Below are 18,269 nucleotides of genomic sequence, written 5' to 3' on the forward strand. Positions count from 1 at the left end.
ACAAATGATGTATTGTTATTTGTTTACCTTTTGGGGTTGTATTTATCAAACTTACTTATACACATGGTTTAAGGAATACATATTTTCAGTATACCCCACAGTCAGCAGTTTACTGTCTCCACTCCACCAGTTCCTTCTTCCAGAGGCAATCACCTCGGCAAATTTAACATTACATCTTGTAACTTCATTGTGTGTCTCTAAGAAGTTTCAATTTGATTTATCTTTATGTAGTCTAAATAGGTAGGTTTATTTCCTCCACTCCCAATAGTCTACCTACCTACACTCTGAATGAATTACTTTCATTTTCTTCATGTTTAATTTGTCAAATGCATAAATCTCTTGTTATTCTCTTGGCATCCAGGTACATCTGATATGGAAACTGAATATTTCTTAATCTTCTCTGCTGTTTCTTTTGACCTAATTTAATCTGAAATCTTTTCTCTCCAAGCCTCCCTGTCCTTCAGGAGACTCATTCTTACCTTCTGTGATAGACTTCTAATTTCCTGTGACCAGTGTCTTCCTGTTTAATGAATGGCACAGTGTATTCCCAAAAGCACCTTGATGATGAATACATGGGAGATAGTTTTTGAGAACTTCCATTTCAAAATGTTTCTAATCTGCCTCCAAATATGATTGATTACATGATGGATTCAGAGTCTAAACTAGGGTTAACAATGCTCCTCTCTAAATTCAAATCCACTTATAGCTTTCAGTGATGCTGTTGGAAAGTCTGAAGTCATTCTGCTTCTTGATACTCTGGGTATAATCTGTTCCTAGGTTCTCTTATAGAAGTGAGCAAGTTTTTCTTTCTTCCTAAGAAGTCTGAAATACTGTTTTCAGGAGGAGATTGATCATACAGTTATTGATCATAGTTATGATCATAGTTATTGATCATATTATGATCATAGTTATTGATCATACAGTCAGGGTTCCTCTCTAGGAAGAGGGAAGAGCTGTTCTTCTCCTCTACTTGACAGTGTCAAGAGATCACTTGTCTTAAATTCTGTTTGAGGCTCCATGATACAGACTGGCACAGTCTGCCAAATGGCCATGCTTACATCAAAGAGTGGATATCTAGATACAGTGAATTCTGTTGAAGAGCCTCCAGAGCCAATGGTGAAGGGTAAGGCCAAGCCTGCATCTGGAGCAGCCAACAGAGGGGCAAGAAGAGTGGAGTCCTTCCATTCTCAGAATGTCACAAATTCAGATATTTACTAGTAGATCAGCCACCTCAATGATCTGCATCCCTCCCTACTTCTTCAGTCCACTCTTCATCAACTGCAGGATGAAGAGGAGGAAAGAACAACACGCAATACCCCAAATCAGAATGGGAACAAAGCCAATGAGGTCAAGATCACATTGCTGTGTGGTCTTGCCTCTGCTTTGGTTTCTGGAGACACTAGCTTTCCTGCAGATGGCTTCCTTTCTGCAGGCTTGGGCTGAGTCTTCCATCTGGCCCTCCGTGGCCTCCAGCTCAGCAGCTCACCGTCAGGCCACGTTTCACCTACCCAGACACGGCACTTCTTCACTAAGTTAAATAAGCTCCCTGCAGGGCAGACAGCAGCTAGTTTACTGTTTGTTTACAGAGTGGTTTTAAACAAGAAAGATTTTCCATTGTGGAAGTAGTTTAGTTGACTCAATGAATTAATAATAATAATACATTCTTAACTTTTTAGAAACTATGCCTAATCTTTAATCTCAATAATCAGTCTAGCTATAATCGAGAGTTGAATTTTGTGTTTTTAAACCAAGTTTTAATCATAAACGCTAGCCAGAGCAGTACAGCCAAGAATGAACAGACAGAAACAAAGAGCAAATGGCAGCTATTCACCTCAGCTTCTATTAAGGTCATTCAGTCCAATCATTTAGTTAATAACTTATAAATCTGACAGTAATATCAATATCCATTTTTGTAAGATGTGCTTCACAGAATGTATAGTCTGTTAAATAATACTAAGTATTCAATGACAGGAAAATAAAACAAAGTCAGCTTCATTCTTAAGATGACAAATGCTGTTTTGAAAGGACCAACCTTCTTTATGTTTGTTTATTATTAACTAAAATACTTCCTAGGCCCCTTACTAAGCTCTCACACACTGTGAATCCCCATGGTGTGATTTGAGTGCAGAGCATTTCCAAGTATACCTGCCCACAGGCTTGTCTCTGGCATACCAATCCTCACTTCCCTCAATATTGGTGATCCACTACCACGGAGCCCTATGTCTATCTTCTCAGGGAAGAACGAGTGTGTGCACACAAATGTGCACATTGAGTATAGAGTTGGGGTTAATTAGCAGAGTCAGATTTGTTACACATGATGTTAGTTTCCTATTACAACAAATTAATGGGATGTAAGTGGCTTAAAACAATACACATGTATCTTATAGGTCTGTTTGCTAGAAGTCTAACACAAAGCTCACTGAGTTAAGGGCTAGGTGCTGACAGGGCTATGTTCCTTCCTGCACACCCTGCATGCAGAATCTGTTCTTGCCTTTTCTAGTTGTGCAAACATCCCCCACTCCCTGGCTCATTTCCCACTTCCTCCACCTTCAAAGCCAGCAACATCACATTCCCTTGCCCATTCTTCTGTATTTAAATCCCCCTCTGATCACAACTAGGGAAAGCTGAAGGGCTCTGAGAGATTCATGTGATTACATTAGTTCCATGAATAATCTTCCATTTCAACAACAACATAGTTTCTCCTTTCTAGGTAACCATACACACTAGAGTCTTGGGTTTGGGCATCTTTGGGGGCCATGGTTCCCCACCCCCTGGATTGGTAAGAATATCTGTAAGAGTTCTGACTAGCAAACAAGGTCAAAGTGTAAGAAAGAAACTACTGCTGCTGTTAGTTGATTTCTCAGCTACTCCTTATGCCAGTCAGTCCAGGGAAACATTGTGTGGTTAAGGGATGTAGAGAAAAGGAAGTATGAAGTGAGTACACCAGCATCCAGTACTTGTGTCTGCTCTTCACAATGTGGAGAAGGAAGCACAGGTACTCTGGGATCCGTATGCACCTCAATCACATTCTGCTTGGCCCCTCTACAACCAGGGCCAGCTACTTAGGTTGTGTACTCTGCAATAAAGGCTGCATACTTCTGTCTTTATTGCAGCCTCTGCCAACAAGGAACCATGCATTCATTATTTCTCATGAAATAATGCAGGTGCCATACTGTCCCATTCTGAAGGTAAAAATGAATGAATATTTTATTGATTCTTTTAATGTTGAGAATTGAATACAGGGGCATTACATATGCTAAGCATGCACTGCTACTGAGATACACCTCTAGCCCTGGAAAAGAAATATATTTATGTTTACACTATTTATCAAGGTCATACTCTCCCCAAACCATTGGAACGTACAGTACACATCAGTCTCTAAAGCCCGAGTTCTGTATCCACAAAATATTGTGTCTATTTGTACCAATACCCATCCAACTATATAACCCAGCCCATCCTCAACCCCAAGGGAGTTTGTTCCTGTATCTTTATCTGATCTGAGAGTAGACATATGCATTTCCAGTATGTGTTCCCACACACTGCTACCTCATTTATCTATCACTCACAGAGCTTTACACTATGAGCCGAGCTTTCTGTTTTGATCTCTGATACAACTGAAGGCTTCCAGGCCAGAAGAGAATATGTCATGGTGCTGAATATATTCCCTAGCGATATCTAGTATCAAAACATGGCAAACTCATCACATATGAAATACTGGTTTAGTTGCATGAGCACCACAAACTTCAGCATCCTTATCTTGTGAGAGATGAAGATGATATAGTCTTCTCAGAGTAATTGTAAGAACTGAAGGAGATATACATACATACACACACACACACACACACACACACACACACACATTCACCTAATAATAACTCCACATAAATTCCAGGGATACCACTAACAGCTAGATGCTGATTCATAATCCTCTACTCCTATTGGTGACATTTGTATGACCATCACCCCTAGGCTAAAGTCACATTGCATTGCAAAGGTGTGGTTAATACTCCTCAGAATATTTTCTTCTAAAGGGTTGAGCCTGCCTAGAAAGCTGGTGCCTGATACTTCTTAAAATTTGCTAATCACATCTGGTTTAGTTTTAGACATTTTCTGGGGTTTTGCCAACAGCTAAGACATTTTAATGGCTACAATAAACCTCAAAGCCTCATCAAATCTTTGCTGTATGTGTGAAAATTATGTCCTCTTCAATTAAACATCCAATCTTGGTTCACACTAAGGCCTTGTAGAGAAGGAGGTGAAACCTGAATGGGAGGGTGAGATGAAACGTGCCGCCAAGATTCTGGCCATTTTGCCAGATGGTATTTAAAAGAGAAAGAAATTCATTAGAGAACCCAGAGTCTGTATTTTCTTTAAATATTTACTGGGTACCTTTCATGTGTTAAAAACACTGGCATCTCTAAAGATTAGCAGGGCATTTTTTGTTTAAATATTCAATGTGTGTGGGGTGGGGGAGTCATTCCTCATTTGTTGTCGTGGCAAATCATGTCTTTTGGAGGAGCTCAATTCAAAGGAGAAAAATAACTATGATGATGTTTGTTTGTTTTTTCTTCCTAAGGCAGCTTCACCAACTCCAGAGTTTCACAGTTCTTGAAGCTGGCTAAGGAAGGTGTGAGTTGAGGACTGAGGGACCTTCAATGACACTTAAGATCCTCCCTGGGCAAAATGTGGTGGGCCAAAGTGGGGGGACTTGGGCAACCCCCCCCCCCCACACTCCCCTGGCTCCTCTCCTAGTGACTTCTCTATCCCCTCTCTATTTATCATCAAGATCACTAGGATGTCAGAAGAGGCAGTGCCTGGGAGAGAAGGGGAAAGATCAAAAAGAGATCAGATTTCTTCTGAAAAGTCTACCCTGGGGTCAGGCCATGGGTTTCACAGGCAGCAAAGGCACTGGAGAGATGAGCACTCAGGACCAGCTCTGGCTGCTGACACTTGCTGCCATCTGGAGGACTGGCCTGGGTCCTAATCCTGCCATCGCAGAGGGACAGAAAAAGTTCTGGCTCAGTCTGCTTTATGATCACATGAATCAAGCTCCTCATCATAAATATAGATAAAACTGTCCATTATCTAAGACAGACAGAAATAATGGCTCCAAGTCTTGAACAAAGCTTCCATTTGGGTGAATCCACCCTCTCAACCACATCATTGGAGGAAAACCCACACACGCACTCCTTTAAAAATAATTTACAAGGTAAAAGTATTCACTTGTAACCACTCTCCTTATTGAAGCAAGTTTTATGCCCAAAGTTAAAATAAATGGCTTTCCCTGCCACTGGGAATGGATCTGTCCTACTCTGCTTTCATTTCAAAGCTGTTCTCAGCCTAAGATTTGGGTTCCTGACCACTCTTTCACAATAAACATTTTTAAATGATTTTATGTCTTAGTGTAAAACTATTCCTGGTTGAAACGCTTTGCTTCCTCAAATGCTCCTTCTGGCACACAGGGTTCCATTTCCACATTAACACACTCCCTAAATCCTCTACAGAGCTCTTCAACTGGAGTTACACAAGCTCCAAGGCGAGTATTTATGTTTCTGGACAAGAAGATGTCTCCACAGTAAAAACACTAGACTACAGAAACGCCAAAGGAAAATTCCTGCTCAAGCAAGACATACTTTCACTTTTCAATAAAGTCCAAAAAAGGGGCTTTTTCAGTATCACATTGTGAATAATTAAAATGTAAATAAAACTTTAATAGAATGTTTACTATGGGTCTTATCATTGCAGTTATCCATACAGAAGCCAAATATAGAGACACAAGTGTATATGGGTTATATATGCGTATGTGTGCAAATGCATGCATGCATGCATTTATGTATAAGAAGCAAAACAAGTTAAGACAATGAATGTGCTCTAATTACAGTTTAGTACCTGTGCCTCTGATTGACAACATGATACAATTCCTCTTAAGTCTTTTTTTTTTTTTCATCTGTAAATGGAATTAATGTGATTTCTCCTTTTCTGGGTGGTTATAAGAATAACAGAAAACAGCATGGTTCCAAAAAATACCTGCCACTATTACTCTCAAAGCTGTAACTACTAAATGTGAGAAACACATTTAGTGAGAAATGACAAGATGTAGGTGCAGTAAGCGGAAGACCAGCATTCCTAAAGGAGAGATGCACATCCACACAGCCTCCCGACAACTCACAGCGAGGCCAAGTTCCACAAGGGACGCAGCAAAACAAAATGAACTTGGGCCCCACGTTCTCTGTGAGCCTGACAGAAATGATCCTCTGAAACATTTTTTTTAAAGTCATCTTTGCTGTTACCACAATAACAGAACAATTCCTGTTACCTTCTAGTTGCCTCTTCAGTTTTCTTAAATCTTTTATGAGGTCTTCAAACTTGACTTGGGAGGCCAGAAAGAAATCTTGTGGTTCAGGCAGGGGGAAAACACTCTTTTCGGTTCCAGCTTCCTAAAGGGTATTGCAGAAAAAGAAAGAAAAAAGTACATTCTTCTTGACCATTGTCATTTTCAGCTGAAATGGTAAAGCACCGGTTGCATGTTGGAATTAGCATTACTGTAATGCTTCCTTGCTAGTCCTAAATTTGGACTCTGCTGTATTAAGGCGTACCGTGTCTTTCAGAGATTTTTTGGTCTTACTAAGAGATTAACTAAGGCCATGGCATGGCAACATTCTGTTTCATCTTAGAATAAAGTGAAGTCATTCAGGTATATTGGGCCTTCTATGCCCACAGAAAAAGGTACAGGGAGAACACATGGAAGTCACCACACCCAAAGTCCCTGCTTGAATCACACTTGCTAGCAGTTGGGTATCTCATTTTGGGGTACAGTGAGTGTGCACTGGACTCAAAAGCCCTACTCTGAAAGATACCACCGTATTCCTTTCACTTTTATTTTCTCTGCAGCTTGAAGTATGAGTGAGGTTGTGCACGACCAGGTCCTTTCTATATTTGTAACGCATTTCCAAGTGCTGCTTCAATAATCTGAGGAGGTATTTACTAAAGGCATATGGTTAGGTATGGTTTTGACAAGTTCCTCTGCTCTATCTGGTGGAGGATCTAAGCTGAGAAGGCAGAACCTCAGGTCCACTAAAACAAAAACTGAGACCAAATATCTTTCATAGCCTCCCCTGCCATCTCCCCAGTCTTGCACATCGTAGGCAGTCTTCAGCTACTCCTCTCTCCACAAGCACCACTTGGCCAGCCTTCTTTCACAGTCCATCTTTCCTATTGCCATTAGGATGAATTCCAAACTCTCAACTGCTTTACAAGGCACTTTATAATTTGGCCTCTGTCTACATTGCTAGACTTGTTTTTTCCTTCCCTGTCTCCACCTCCCTCTCAAACCTTCACAAAACAGAGGTAAGGCCACAGTCTCTTGCTTCTAGGCCTTTTTCTAAACCTTCTCTAGGGATTCCTTATACCTCCTTGTTCATATTCATAATTCCTTAAAGACTTCTTTTTGTTGGGGATTCATCTTGGCCTTAAGGGGGAAGGGCGAGGAGAGCGCTCCCGAGATGCCGCCCTTCCCCCAGCCCTGGGGCAGTGTGGAAGTGAGCCACACCTATCTCCTTCGGGGTCCAGAACCAGAAGGGGCAGCTTTGAGACCATCCCCCACCTTGCGCCAGTGAGCACGTGTGCTCTCCTTTCGCGGGCTTTGCCCAGAGGGCGGTACTATGGGAAGTGACGTTAGCCCATGAGGGAGGTCCTTGGGAGCTGCTCTTGGATGGACAAGCTCGCCAACCTATCACCAGCTCATGCTCAATCCTCGTCATCATCATTATATTACTGTGAGGCCCTCCCGATTAAATTGGATTGCTCTCTGAAGCGTCTCCAAGATCTGTGTGCGCCTGGCTTCCTTGGTGGGTAAGGAGGGAGGAAAAGGAGATCTTGTTCGGCCACGTGCACTTTAGGTTTGCCCATGGCCCTTCACTCCACCTTGTCCACCCGCGGGTCGGGCGCCCAGGGGAGAGGGTGAAAAGGGGAGCACTGATAAGGGAGTAAGCTGAGCATCCCCGCATCAGGGGAGGTAAATCTAGCCCGGCACTTTTAAGTCTTGAAACTTGGGTGTTTCTTTTCTGTACTCTTAAGAGCCTCTGACATCCTGATCACAGTACTTACTGCCTTCATTTGAAAATTGCGGTGCTAGTTTATACATCTTCCCCACTAGACAATAAACATCTAAAGGGCAGGAACTCTGCCTTGTTCTCAGGATAGTCTACAATGCCTGGCATACCAATAGGCTGTTTTGACTGGTAGGCACTGTTGCAGATAGCCGGTGCAATACCGTTTTGGAAAATCTGCACTTTTAGCTGGAGACAGCTAATTGATCACATTTCCTTGTAGTTTTAGAAATTCCCTGGATTGGTCCCCTTCCTTTAGGGTTCTCTTGGGGTTCTCTTATATTTATTTCACTGCTTTAGCTACAATAGGAGGGGTACCCTAGTCTGAATGCCAAGACGGGACATCTAAGATGCTTAATTGGCCATCTACACTGTAAGGACTCAGGAATCAAACTATCTTCTGAAACTTCTTATCACATTCAGCCTTAGTTTAGAATGCTGAAATGAGGAAAACAGAAAATGCCAATGGGTAAATCAGCCTGGTGGCAGATCTTGAAAAAGCTGGCTCAGTTGAATGGAAGACTGTATGTAGACTTCTTTAGCCTCCATGGACCTAGACTCAGATCCAACTCCAGGCATGAGGAGCAGGAGTCATCTCTCCTTAGCTGCTGTTCACAATCACTAATCACAAAATTATCGCTTATACTCCTGGAAGGAAAGGATGGCTTCATAAACCACAATCCCGCATGCTGGAGAGTGAAGAGCACTGCGCACAAGGCAAGCCAGTGAACCACCACACAGATATGGATGAATTTTTCTAAACTAGGTCCAGCTTTTCCTCCATGAAGTCAATTTTAGTGGATCATCCTCTCAACAATGCAGTTCATAAACAGTATCGGATTTTCTATGTAATGCATTCCACTTGGGAGAGGCAGACATTATCAGGTCAATTTGCTTTAGCCAACCTAAAATTAGAAAGGTCACCTGCCAGCACGCATGGTGATGGGTGCCTGTAATCCGAGCATTTAGACACACTCAGACTTCAAGGATGGTGATTTTGTGAAAGCCTAAGTTACACAGTAAGATCCTACCTCAACAAAGAAAAAAAAAACCTAGAAGGAAAGAAGGAATGAAATAATTTTATTTTATTTAGAGTCTCACTAGGCAGCCCAGGCTGGCCTCAAATTCACTATGTATCCCTGCTTCAGCTGAGATGATAGGGATGTACCACCATGCTCATTACTAAATGACCATTAAGTAGATTAATGTCTAGAGAGAACAAGAGAAAAGGACATATATATATGTGTGTGTGTGTGTGTGTGTGTGTGTGTGTATATATATATGACTTTAAGATGCATCAGAAGTAAAAATCTATTAGTCAGCAAGTGTATTACTAAGGGTGTGTTTGGACAACATTGTACCTTGGACTAAGTCACAGAATATGTGTAGAGGAAAAGTAATAAAAACTTGGATACAAAAGACCAAAGTGAAACTGAATAGTCTAATTCACTTGAAAATGGGGTGCCGTTTCTGTTTTGAATAAAAACATGCTGTCATAGCACAGGTAAAAGGTGTGGGTGGCATGGAGGTGCCACCTGGTAGTGGAGAGGAGCTGGAAAGCACTGAAATGCTCCAGCACAGTCTCCTTAAAGCCTTTGTGAACTGAGGTGAGCAGGAAGGAAAAATACAGAGACAATGAACTTAGTTGAAGTCAGTGAAGAAACAAAGAGGGGCACAGAACTTGAGTCTCAAATGATCTAGTGGCAGATCTACTAAGAAGAGTTAGATAAATCTATCAGAGAGGGAAGAGAACATATTAAAGAGCTGGTAAATGCTTATTTTCTCTGCTGGATAACACCGTAGACCTGAAAACAAGGCATGAAATTCTTGTTTTACTTTCTCTGGTACCTAGAAAACACTGTTTCCACAGCTAGTTAGGCTAGAGTCCTGACGACATTTTCCTTTGTGATTTTCTCTGTTCATACTAATTGCCTTATTTCTCAATAACAGTCCTTCTTTGTCTCAAAGTGATGGTTCTTTGTTCTCTGTTCATCAAGAAGGAAAGAAACAGAAAATTGTGATCAGGTTGATTCTCATAGACATGTTTCTTTCTAATTGAAAATATAATCTAAGTAGAGAATGGACTTGTTCAAATTCAGTGTCTCCAACATGTTCATAGATGCATTGTGGGTACAACATGGGGTATTACTGTGTCTTAATTTCTATTTTGTTCTATATCTCAGAATCCCATTTCAACTGTAAGCAGTTAACGATTGTATCTTGAGTTCACAGAGAACCTCACAATGTGGCCATGGTGCAACAAAGGGGTCTCAAGAAAGCTGTGCTGTATATTGAGAATCAGTAGATGTATGCCAAGAATAATTGTTCTCTTTCTCAAAGTCAACACTGTTCTCTTGGTTTCACTATTCTCTTCTGCAAACCAAGAGGTCTGGAGAGCTTTCAGAGTCTAAATTGGGTGTGGAATCCATCCATCCAGCTATCTATCCATCACCTAATTTCTGAATGCCATCAATGTGTCAGAGTTGAAACCCCATTAGCCCAGTTTCTACATATAATAATATTTCTTACCTGATCATAGTAACGCAGGTAATACTTCACAACATAGTCCACCAGATTAATTCCATTATCCTAGGTTTAAAAGAGAAAGCAAATGACAGTTATTCACATGAGACTGTTCTGGTTACACAGCTGAGAGCAGAAATTTCAAGTTTATGATACTTATAATTCGTGAGACTTGGTCCTAATTATGTTGGAGAAAAACCAGATTTTCCTCCATTTAAAAAAAATGTCAGCTATACAAAGAAATGACTCTACCCTGTTCTTTTCTGGGAAAAATAGATAACTTATAAGACCTCTAAGACCATGCCTAAAACAAACAAACAGAAAATTGCTGTCTCATATTTTCTGGCATAAAGCCAAGACGGGAGAAAAGGGGGGGGTGGCTAAGGGAATAGAAAGCTCTCCCTCCCTTCCCACCCTTCAAAAAATGTGTTTTCTTAATGGCGTGAAAAACTATCAGAGCCAACTTAAAAGGAACCACGCCACTTTATGACCCCAGGAGGCCGGGGAGAGGCCCTCCCACAAGGCAGCCTTTGTGTCCGGTTCACAGGGGTCTAATTCTAACTGGCCTGAGCATTTCCCCTCTCTCCACCCTCTCTGCCCCCCATGGGACCCCTTGATAGGGGCTGCTTGTTTCTAAAGAGGTAGCCCTGCAGGGGTGTGGAGCCTAGTGATAATCAGGCTCAGAGAGCTGACCAGAGACTCCAGACCAATTGTTGAGAGGGAAAGAATTCAAACACTCCACTAAATTGGCGATTCCACAGTGTTCTGCCACTCAAGGAGTAAATTACAAGTAGCCAGAATGAAATTCAAACACACTCTAGCTAATATTGGGGGCTGTTTTATCTTCCATCACGTAGTGGCTCAGATCTACTCATATATGCTACCCCCCAAAAAAAAGGAATTATGTCACTAAAAATAAGATCAAATATGAAAAACCTATTTTAAATCAGAGGTCGAAAGGAAGTAGAGAAGACAATTCATGTTTTCAAATACTTGATTACTGTTAGGGGAAAGAGAGGGAGAGAAAGAGAGAGAGAGGGAGAGAGAATAACACTCAGGAGTACTTTTTGTTATTTATGTAAACAAAGAAATTCAAGTTTTATTTAAATTAAAATCATAAAAACTCATCAAAAATAAATACCCGACTTTTGACATCCTTGAGTTTGGGAAGAATTTCTAAGCTGTACCCATCTGCTTGTCCTCGAGTCCTGTTTCCTCCATTCATATAATTTCCAAAAGCCAGGATGAGCGCCAGGATATCCTTCACACTCTTCATGTTCAACAGGCCCTGTGAAGAGAAGCACCAGCAAGTACAGTCCCAACTCCAAATACACAGACATTCATTCAACAACAAATACTCACTGGGTTCCAATAGTAATTGTACCAACCAAATTGCCTGATGGCGTGTTACCAATAGTATTAAGAGCAAACAAGGTCAGAATACACTTTACTAAGCCATAAGTGTCTTTTTTGAATGAAAATAAAGATATTTCCTACATACTCAAAAATATAAACAATACATGTTCTAGTATGGAGGATTAAATCCTCATATTTATAGCTACACTTGAAAAAGTTTTTTTTTTTTTTTACATACTTAGAGTACTTGTAAACTGATAAAATGAAGTTGATAGAGTTAGGCTTTATTTTTGATGACTTCAAAGTACAATGATATAGAACATCTTTTCGGGATCAGTTTGGGGTCTATGTGCCAATACAAACAGCACAGTTAAACATAGAGTAGACATAATATGAAATGTGAGTATAGTCCTCCCAATAATGCATTTTAAGGCCATAGGTTATACTCACTATATTTTTAAATGTACTTTTATTGTTTCCTATACATTTATTAACATCTATCATGTCAAGCCACTTAGGATTTTCATTAGCTCCCTTATCTCATTAGTTTTCCTTTTATTTTTGCTTCAGGTACAAATTTTCAAGTAGAAGCATTTTTTTTCTTTATACTCTTACTTGCTTGTCTTTTATTTTAGAGGAAAGCATGCAAGCAAAGTTTTCTAGACAGACTTCTGCTCTTCTCCCTCAGGGTACTTGGGTAACAGTTATGCTTTCTTTATTAGCATCTTTTATTTCAAACCTCTAGTTAAGCCATGAAGTGCTCTAGTATCGGTGTAAAGGCACCTCATCTTCCCAAGAACAAAGATTACTGTGTGAAAAAGCCAAGAACTAGAGTTTAACTGTGTAATACTCACTAGTATGGTGAAGTCAACAGACTCATCTGCCAGTCATTCATGATCCAGTCAGTTATTTCACTTATCAAATCTCTGGAATCCTTTCATTTTGCCAAATAGATTTCAAATGATCAAGTATGAGGGTCTCAAGCAAAAATCTTTGCAATTTGAAGAGGTGGATAGGGAACAAAGTATACTATTTGGATTGTTCCTTAAATCTGTAAAAGCATATTTTTTTCCCTACTCTCTTCTTGAATCTGCACTTCCTCTTCCTTTCTGGGTCAGGTCAGCCATCCTACTCACCTTTAGAAAAAGCATACAACCTGCAGTCCAAAAGTTTTTCTACAAGGCACTATGGTTGGTTTCTCTGATTCTCTACTTCCTCCTTCACTGAACTCCATAAAAGTAAGGCCAGCTTTGAATTCAATAGCAAACATACCTTAGAGGCTCGCGTGACAATCTCAATCTTTCGGTGTAAAGAGTTAATGCTCTCAGAGAACACAGATCTGAAGATTATGCACTGGGCACGTTCAGCAAAATTAGGGATCTGAGCTAACTCATGTAAAAATCTGTAGAAAGAAGAAAGAAAAACTGAAAAAGACTCATTCTGCTTAGAACAAAAAAAAAATCCTCCGTGAGAACATTGCTTATTTGAATATTTCTACCTAGTAATTATGAAAGGTACCAAACAGGCTATCTAAAGGACTTACTGCTCCCAACAGGGTCACTGTGCTGAAGTTTTCCTATGGTGATGAATAAATGTATGGTGTATCAACTTCTTAGTAACACAAAAGCTTATGCAAACATACTGAAGGGTCTCTGTGGCTTGCTTATCCATGCAGGGGGCAAATTTGAAATGGAAAGTCCTGGTCTTTTAGCTTGTGAGAAAAATGTTAGACTGAGATCACTTGCAATACAACATTTTCTAAAAGTATAGCCACATGGGTAAGCAAAGTAAGTTCTTCATGTGAATATCCACAGTCAAATGATAAAATAAAATCTTACTGAGGTAAGATTGCGTCTGTTTTTTTTCCACTTACGTAAGTCTATAACAACCAAATTCTCCATAATTTATTTTTCTTGTCAACATACTCACACAGGTAGTTCAAAGCTCAGTATATGAAACAAAGCAAGGAGACAGCTAAAGTTTCTTTAAAACCATGGCAAGATGTGGCTTAAAAGCTAGAGGTGGGTACTGACCTGCACACAGTAGCTCACTGTGTAAGCAGTTGGCCACTCTGTCCTTTGTGAAATTAAACTGGAAGAGTTACACACTGTCTAGGCCAACTACCAGAGAAAAGGATATAAATGAAAATGTGTGGAAACAGCTGGATATGAGCTCAGAAAGGGAGAACCAACTCATGGTCATCAATTTCATTTTGGAGTTGAAATGATGGCTGATATTTCTGAAAGTCTTAGTCAACTTATAACAGCCATTACCTTGACATTTTGCAATCTCCCACCAAGAGCGCTTTATAGAGGAGCAAAGCTGTAGCTCTTTTCTAGTAAGTTTATTTAGTTTTGAGACTTTCTGTATATGTAGCCCAAGCTATGGAATGGAGTTTAAACTTTTTCTTAATGAATGACAGATCATAAACAGGGAAATGATCTCTCAAATTTTTGTTTCATACAATCATCATAGTAGCACTTGGCTGGAAATGATAGTGGATTTGAGGCTAGAAAAATTACTGAACCACTACTGTAATCTTCCAAGAGGGAAGGCTATGTGGACCTGTGTGGATGGAGAGGGAAACCTACCCAGGCTGATCCCACGGAGGTGGAGAAGACTCCTGGTTGATTTTTTGGGTTTGGGGCTTAGACATATTTGGTAGAATGTGAAAATGAAAAATATTGGAAAAGAAAATTTGGAAAAAAAATCTTTAAGCCATTTTCACTTCAAAAATAGCCAGGCAAACACTCAAGGAAAGGCTCCTTTCCCGTAAAATATTTTATTTATCAGAAGAATAGGTTAAAGGCTTTGAAATGCAAGTGTCTGATAACTTGTTCCATCACTGTCTGTTTTATACTCTACATATAAGTTCATGGACAGTAAGCCTTTTACATGTTCTCAAGAATAGGATCTTTCTTCAATACGAGGTCTTGGTGCTTACAAATATTCATGATCTGATTTCCTTTGTGATAGTGTGACTTTGTATCCAGGCTCTATGATTATAGGACACTGAAGAAGCCACACCCAAGGGAACTTTCCTTCTTTACCTAATGCAGGCATATGTCCCAGAAAGGACTGTCATTTCAGCCTACACATATACAGGAGAGATGTTCTGTGCCTCAGAACCAACCTAGCCAACAGGTGAAATTGATGCTATTGAGGCCTGTTTGACAGAGATTGCCACGTGGTCAACATCATTCTCTAGACCTCTGAATGGTATCATCTAAGGCATGTGTTCACACTGAGGCTAGTTATAAAGTACAATCTCACGTCGTCCCTTGCATCCTTCCAGGTATGTAAGGGTCTGAGTTAGCTGTGCATTCCATGGGAACAGGCCAACAGGTACAGGGCGTCCTCACTCAAGGCCATGGCAGGTGAGCATCAGGCTCAATCACATCCAGCAGCACCTCATCGCACCTCACCAGCATCTCCAGGCAGGAGTTAGAGGCCATCCCTGGGGAGTGGCTGTCAGACAGCCCAGTCCCCAGAAGATGACACCTCTGTGGAAAATGGCTTTCTAAGTCTGGCATAAGGGTGTAAGGGAGTTGATGAGGTGAGTGATGAAGCCAGCCTCTCCATGTTGTGATTTATAGGACTGGGCACCACAGGATGCTTAGGAAATTGCAATGCTAAACCATGAATGATTCATATTTTCCAGTATGTAAAACATCTTTACAGTCAGTCACTGGGAGTTAGTGGCAAAAAATTTGCCAGAGAATCAGACTCTGGCATAAAGCAGACAAATTCTGTACTGTGTGGGAGGAGGCGAGCAAAGGTGAAGCTCTACCTTCCATACCTCTCCCTCCATGCCCACAGAGCTTATCACCTCTCCAGCACAACACGGCAGGCTGTGAGTGTTCAGAGAGGCAGTGTAATGATTATTTATGAACTTGAAAAGTGCTACATCAGCACAAAACCCAAGAACAATGAGTTGTCTGATAATCAGCTGCCACCATTATTCTATGTTCTGGCAATTCGTCTTGAGAAGTAGTTCCAGAAGGCAGTGCCATCTGAGGAAAGAGGAATACTTCTGGTGGCAGACACAGTCTCGCCTGGACTGCTCATCCAGCCGGTCATCCCCATACCCACAGCAGCTTTTGCCAAGGGGATAAGGGGTTAGCAAATCAACTCTGTGGGTCTAATCCAGCCTGTAGCTTGTGTTCTGACTTAGGAAACTTCAGAGTCTTGGTTTTCATATTTTAAATGGTTAAAAAAATCAGTAGAAGGGTAACATTTATGACATGTAAAAGTGATATGAAGCTTAAATTTCAATATTACTAAGCAAACTTCCATTCCAGGAACAGCCATGTTTCTTTGCAGCTTTTGAACTTCAGATGCTGACTTGGGCAGCTGTGACAGATCTTTTGACTCACAAAGACTAAAATACTAGCTCATCCTACACAGGAAAAGCTTTTCAGTTCTATCCTCAATGTTGCTGCCTAACTTAGCTGAGCCAGCCCTATCCCAGGGCTTGATATGCCCTTTGGCCCCAAACACTTCCCACAACCTCAGTGTCAGTGGCTCATTCTTCACCATTAGGAATTACGTTATGACATTAGGAAACACAACCTGGGATAAATCAGTGGGTGCTGAGTAGGAGACTGACTAAAGATGGTAGACTAAAAGCAGGAAATCCCATTTGAGGTGCTTCCCAGAGTTCCTAGGTTTGGGGGCTATGGGTGTTGGCTTCAGCTCCTTATGGTAAGACTTCATCTTGGGTTCCCAAACCACCAGTAAGGTGTGTCCCAGTAAAGCCAGGCCTCTCTACCCATATCCCGGGGAAGCTGATTGGGGCTGTAGGGCCTCAGAGCCCCAGGAACATATGTGTGTCTTACAGACTCCAAGAGCCCAGGCAACGACAAGTCACTCTGTTATTCACCAGAGTTCTGGTTTCTTAAGCACATGGAATGACATTCCCAACTCCAGAGAGTAAATGGGAGAGGAGCCAGCTCACCTCTGACTTGGGCAGAACAAAGGAGAAACTCTGGGGGAAAAGCAAGCACATTCAGGCTACATGTACTGATTATGACATTAAAAAATAAATTTGAATGCTGTGGCTCTGATATCCTCTTTTCAACTGCATCAGCAAACCCTTACATGGAACAATGCCTTCTTCCTTCCTTGGTTACCCTTTTGGTTAGAATGTTTAGTCTAGAAGGAATTAAGGAATTGGTAGAACAAGGAAGGGGTGTGGGGTGGGGGGGACACACTGTACCCAGCAGCACAGATCTCAAGGCTGCTTTTCCCAGCAGCCAGACCATTCTTCCGTGAGCAATAGGTCATGGGATGACAGTGGTGTAACTCAGCTCAGTGCATAATTAGACTTGGATAGTCAGAACTGAGGGGCAGCAAGACAGAAACTGTAGCTCTCCTTTTGGCCAAGTAGGAAAGAGTTCAAGTGTCCTTACTGCTCAGGTTTGTCCAGCAGCTTCAGTTCTTCATCTCTAGATGTCTCATAGTACTTTCTTATTTTAACCAATTCATCCTCTTGGGCTCGCTGTTTGGTAGAAAAAAATGCATAGTGGTTAAGTATATGCAATTCTTTTGGGGGCAAAAAAGACCAGATGGCATCCCACTATTATAGCTCTTATACCGATGATTGAACAGGATTGAGCAGTTTAATAACTGGCCCAACCAAAGTCCCTTGTCAGGCAATAGTAGAGCAGAACCTCAAACTACACCCTTACAATCCATATTCAGTGTCATCTGCTCATTGGGGTCTAAGAGTAACCGTCCAAGCTGGTATCAGCATTTCCGTTGATACCAGGAAGTCACTGGCATACGCCAAAATTAAGTTGGCAGCTCATCTTCATTCATGCTGCCAGCAAGCAACAGGGCTAGGTTCCAGGGCACCGATGTGGTCTCCACTCTGCCTCATGATGAGATCTACACACCCAGCTATCTCCGTGCAAGTAAGACCCTCGCTCCTTCCATGCTTGCTCCTGTGCAAGCTTGTATCTCCATGCTTCAATCTCTTCCATACTATGTCAATACTCTTTTTAGCAAAGAGCATGCATGGCCCGGACATTTTGAGAATAAAAGGAAAATATCCAAACTCCAGCTCTGTATGTTTTGGACACTCACATTTTCATATAAGGCTGCCAGGGTCTCCAAGTCAACCACAGAGTCGTCCACATTAAATATGGCTGTGGAAAAGAAAAGGATAAGGGGCTTTGATTAGGCGCCGACACCAGTGTCACCAGTCCAGCTTCCCAGACATGGAACACCTCACTTTGTTACCCTGGTTGTGCTCTCCAGGCTGTCTCTGCAGCCTTTCCT

The 18,269-nt window shown here is 41.3% G+C and overlaps 1 protein-coding gene across 1 annotated transcript in view; it reads right to left on the reverse strand.

The window, feature by feature from the left end:
* Fmn1 (formin 1) overlaps positions 1-18,269 on the reverse strand; it is a 151,913-nt gene that overhangs the window by 59,341 nt on the left and 74,303 nt on the right. Inside the window, 6 exon segments of the mRNA XM_048332706.1 lie at positions 6,317-6,437; positions 10,638-10,697; positions 11,773-11,919; positions 13,260-13,389; positions 17,399-17,487; positions 18,075-18,136. Of these exon segments, the coding sequence (XP_048188663.1) occupies positions 6,317-6,437; positions 10,638-10,697; positions 11,773-11,919; positions 13,260-13,389; positions 17,399-17,487; positions 18,075-18,136 (609 nt within the window).

The sequence above is a fragment of the Perognathus longimembris genome, chromosome 23 (genome assembly GCF_023159225.1).
Source record: "Perognathus longimembris pacificus isolate PPM17 chromosome 23, ASM2315922v1, whole genome shotgun sequence".
Taxonomy (NCBI): domain Eukaryota; kingdom Metazoa; phylum Chordata; class Mammalia; order Rodentia; family Heteromyidae; genus Perognathus; species Perognathus longimembris.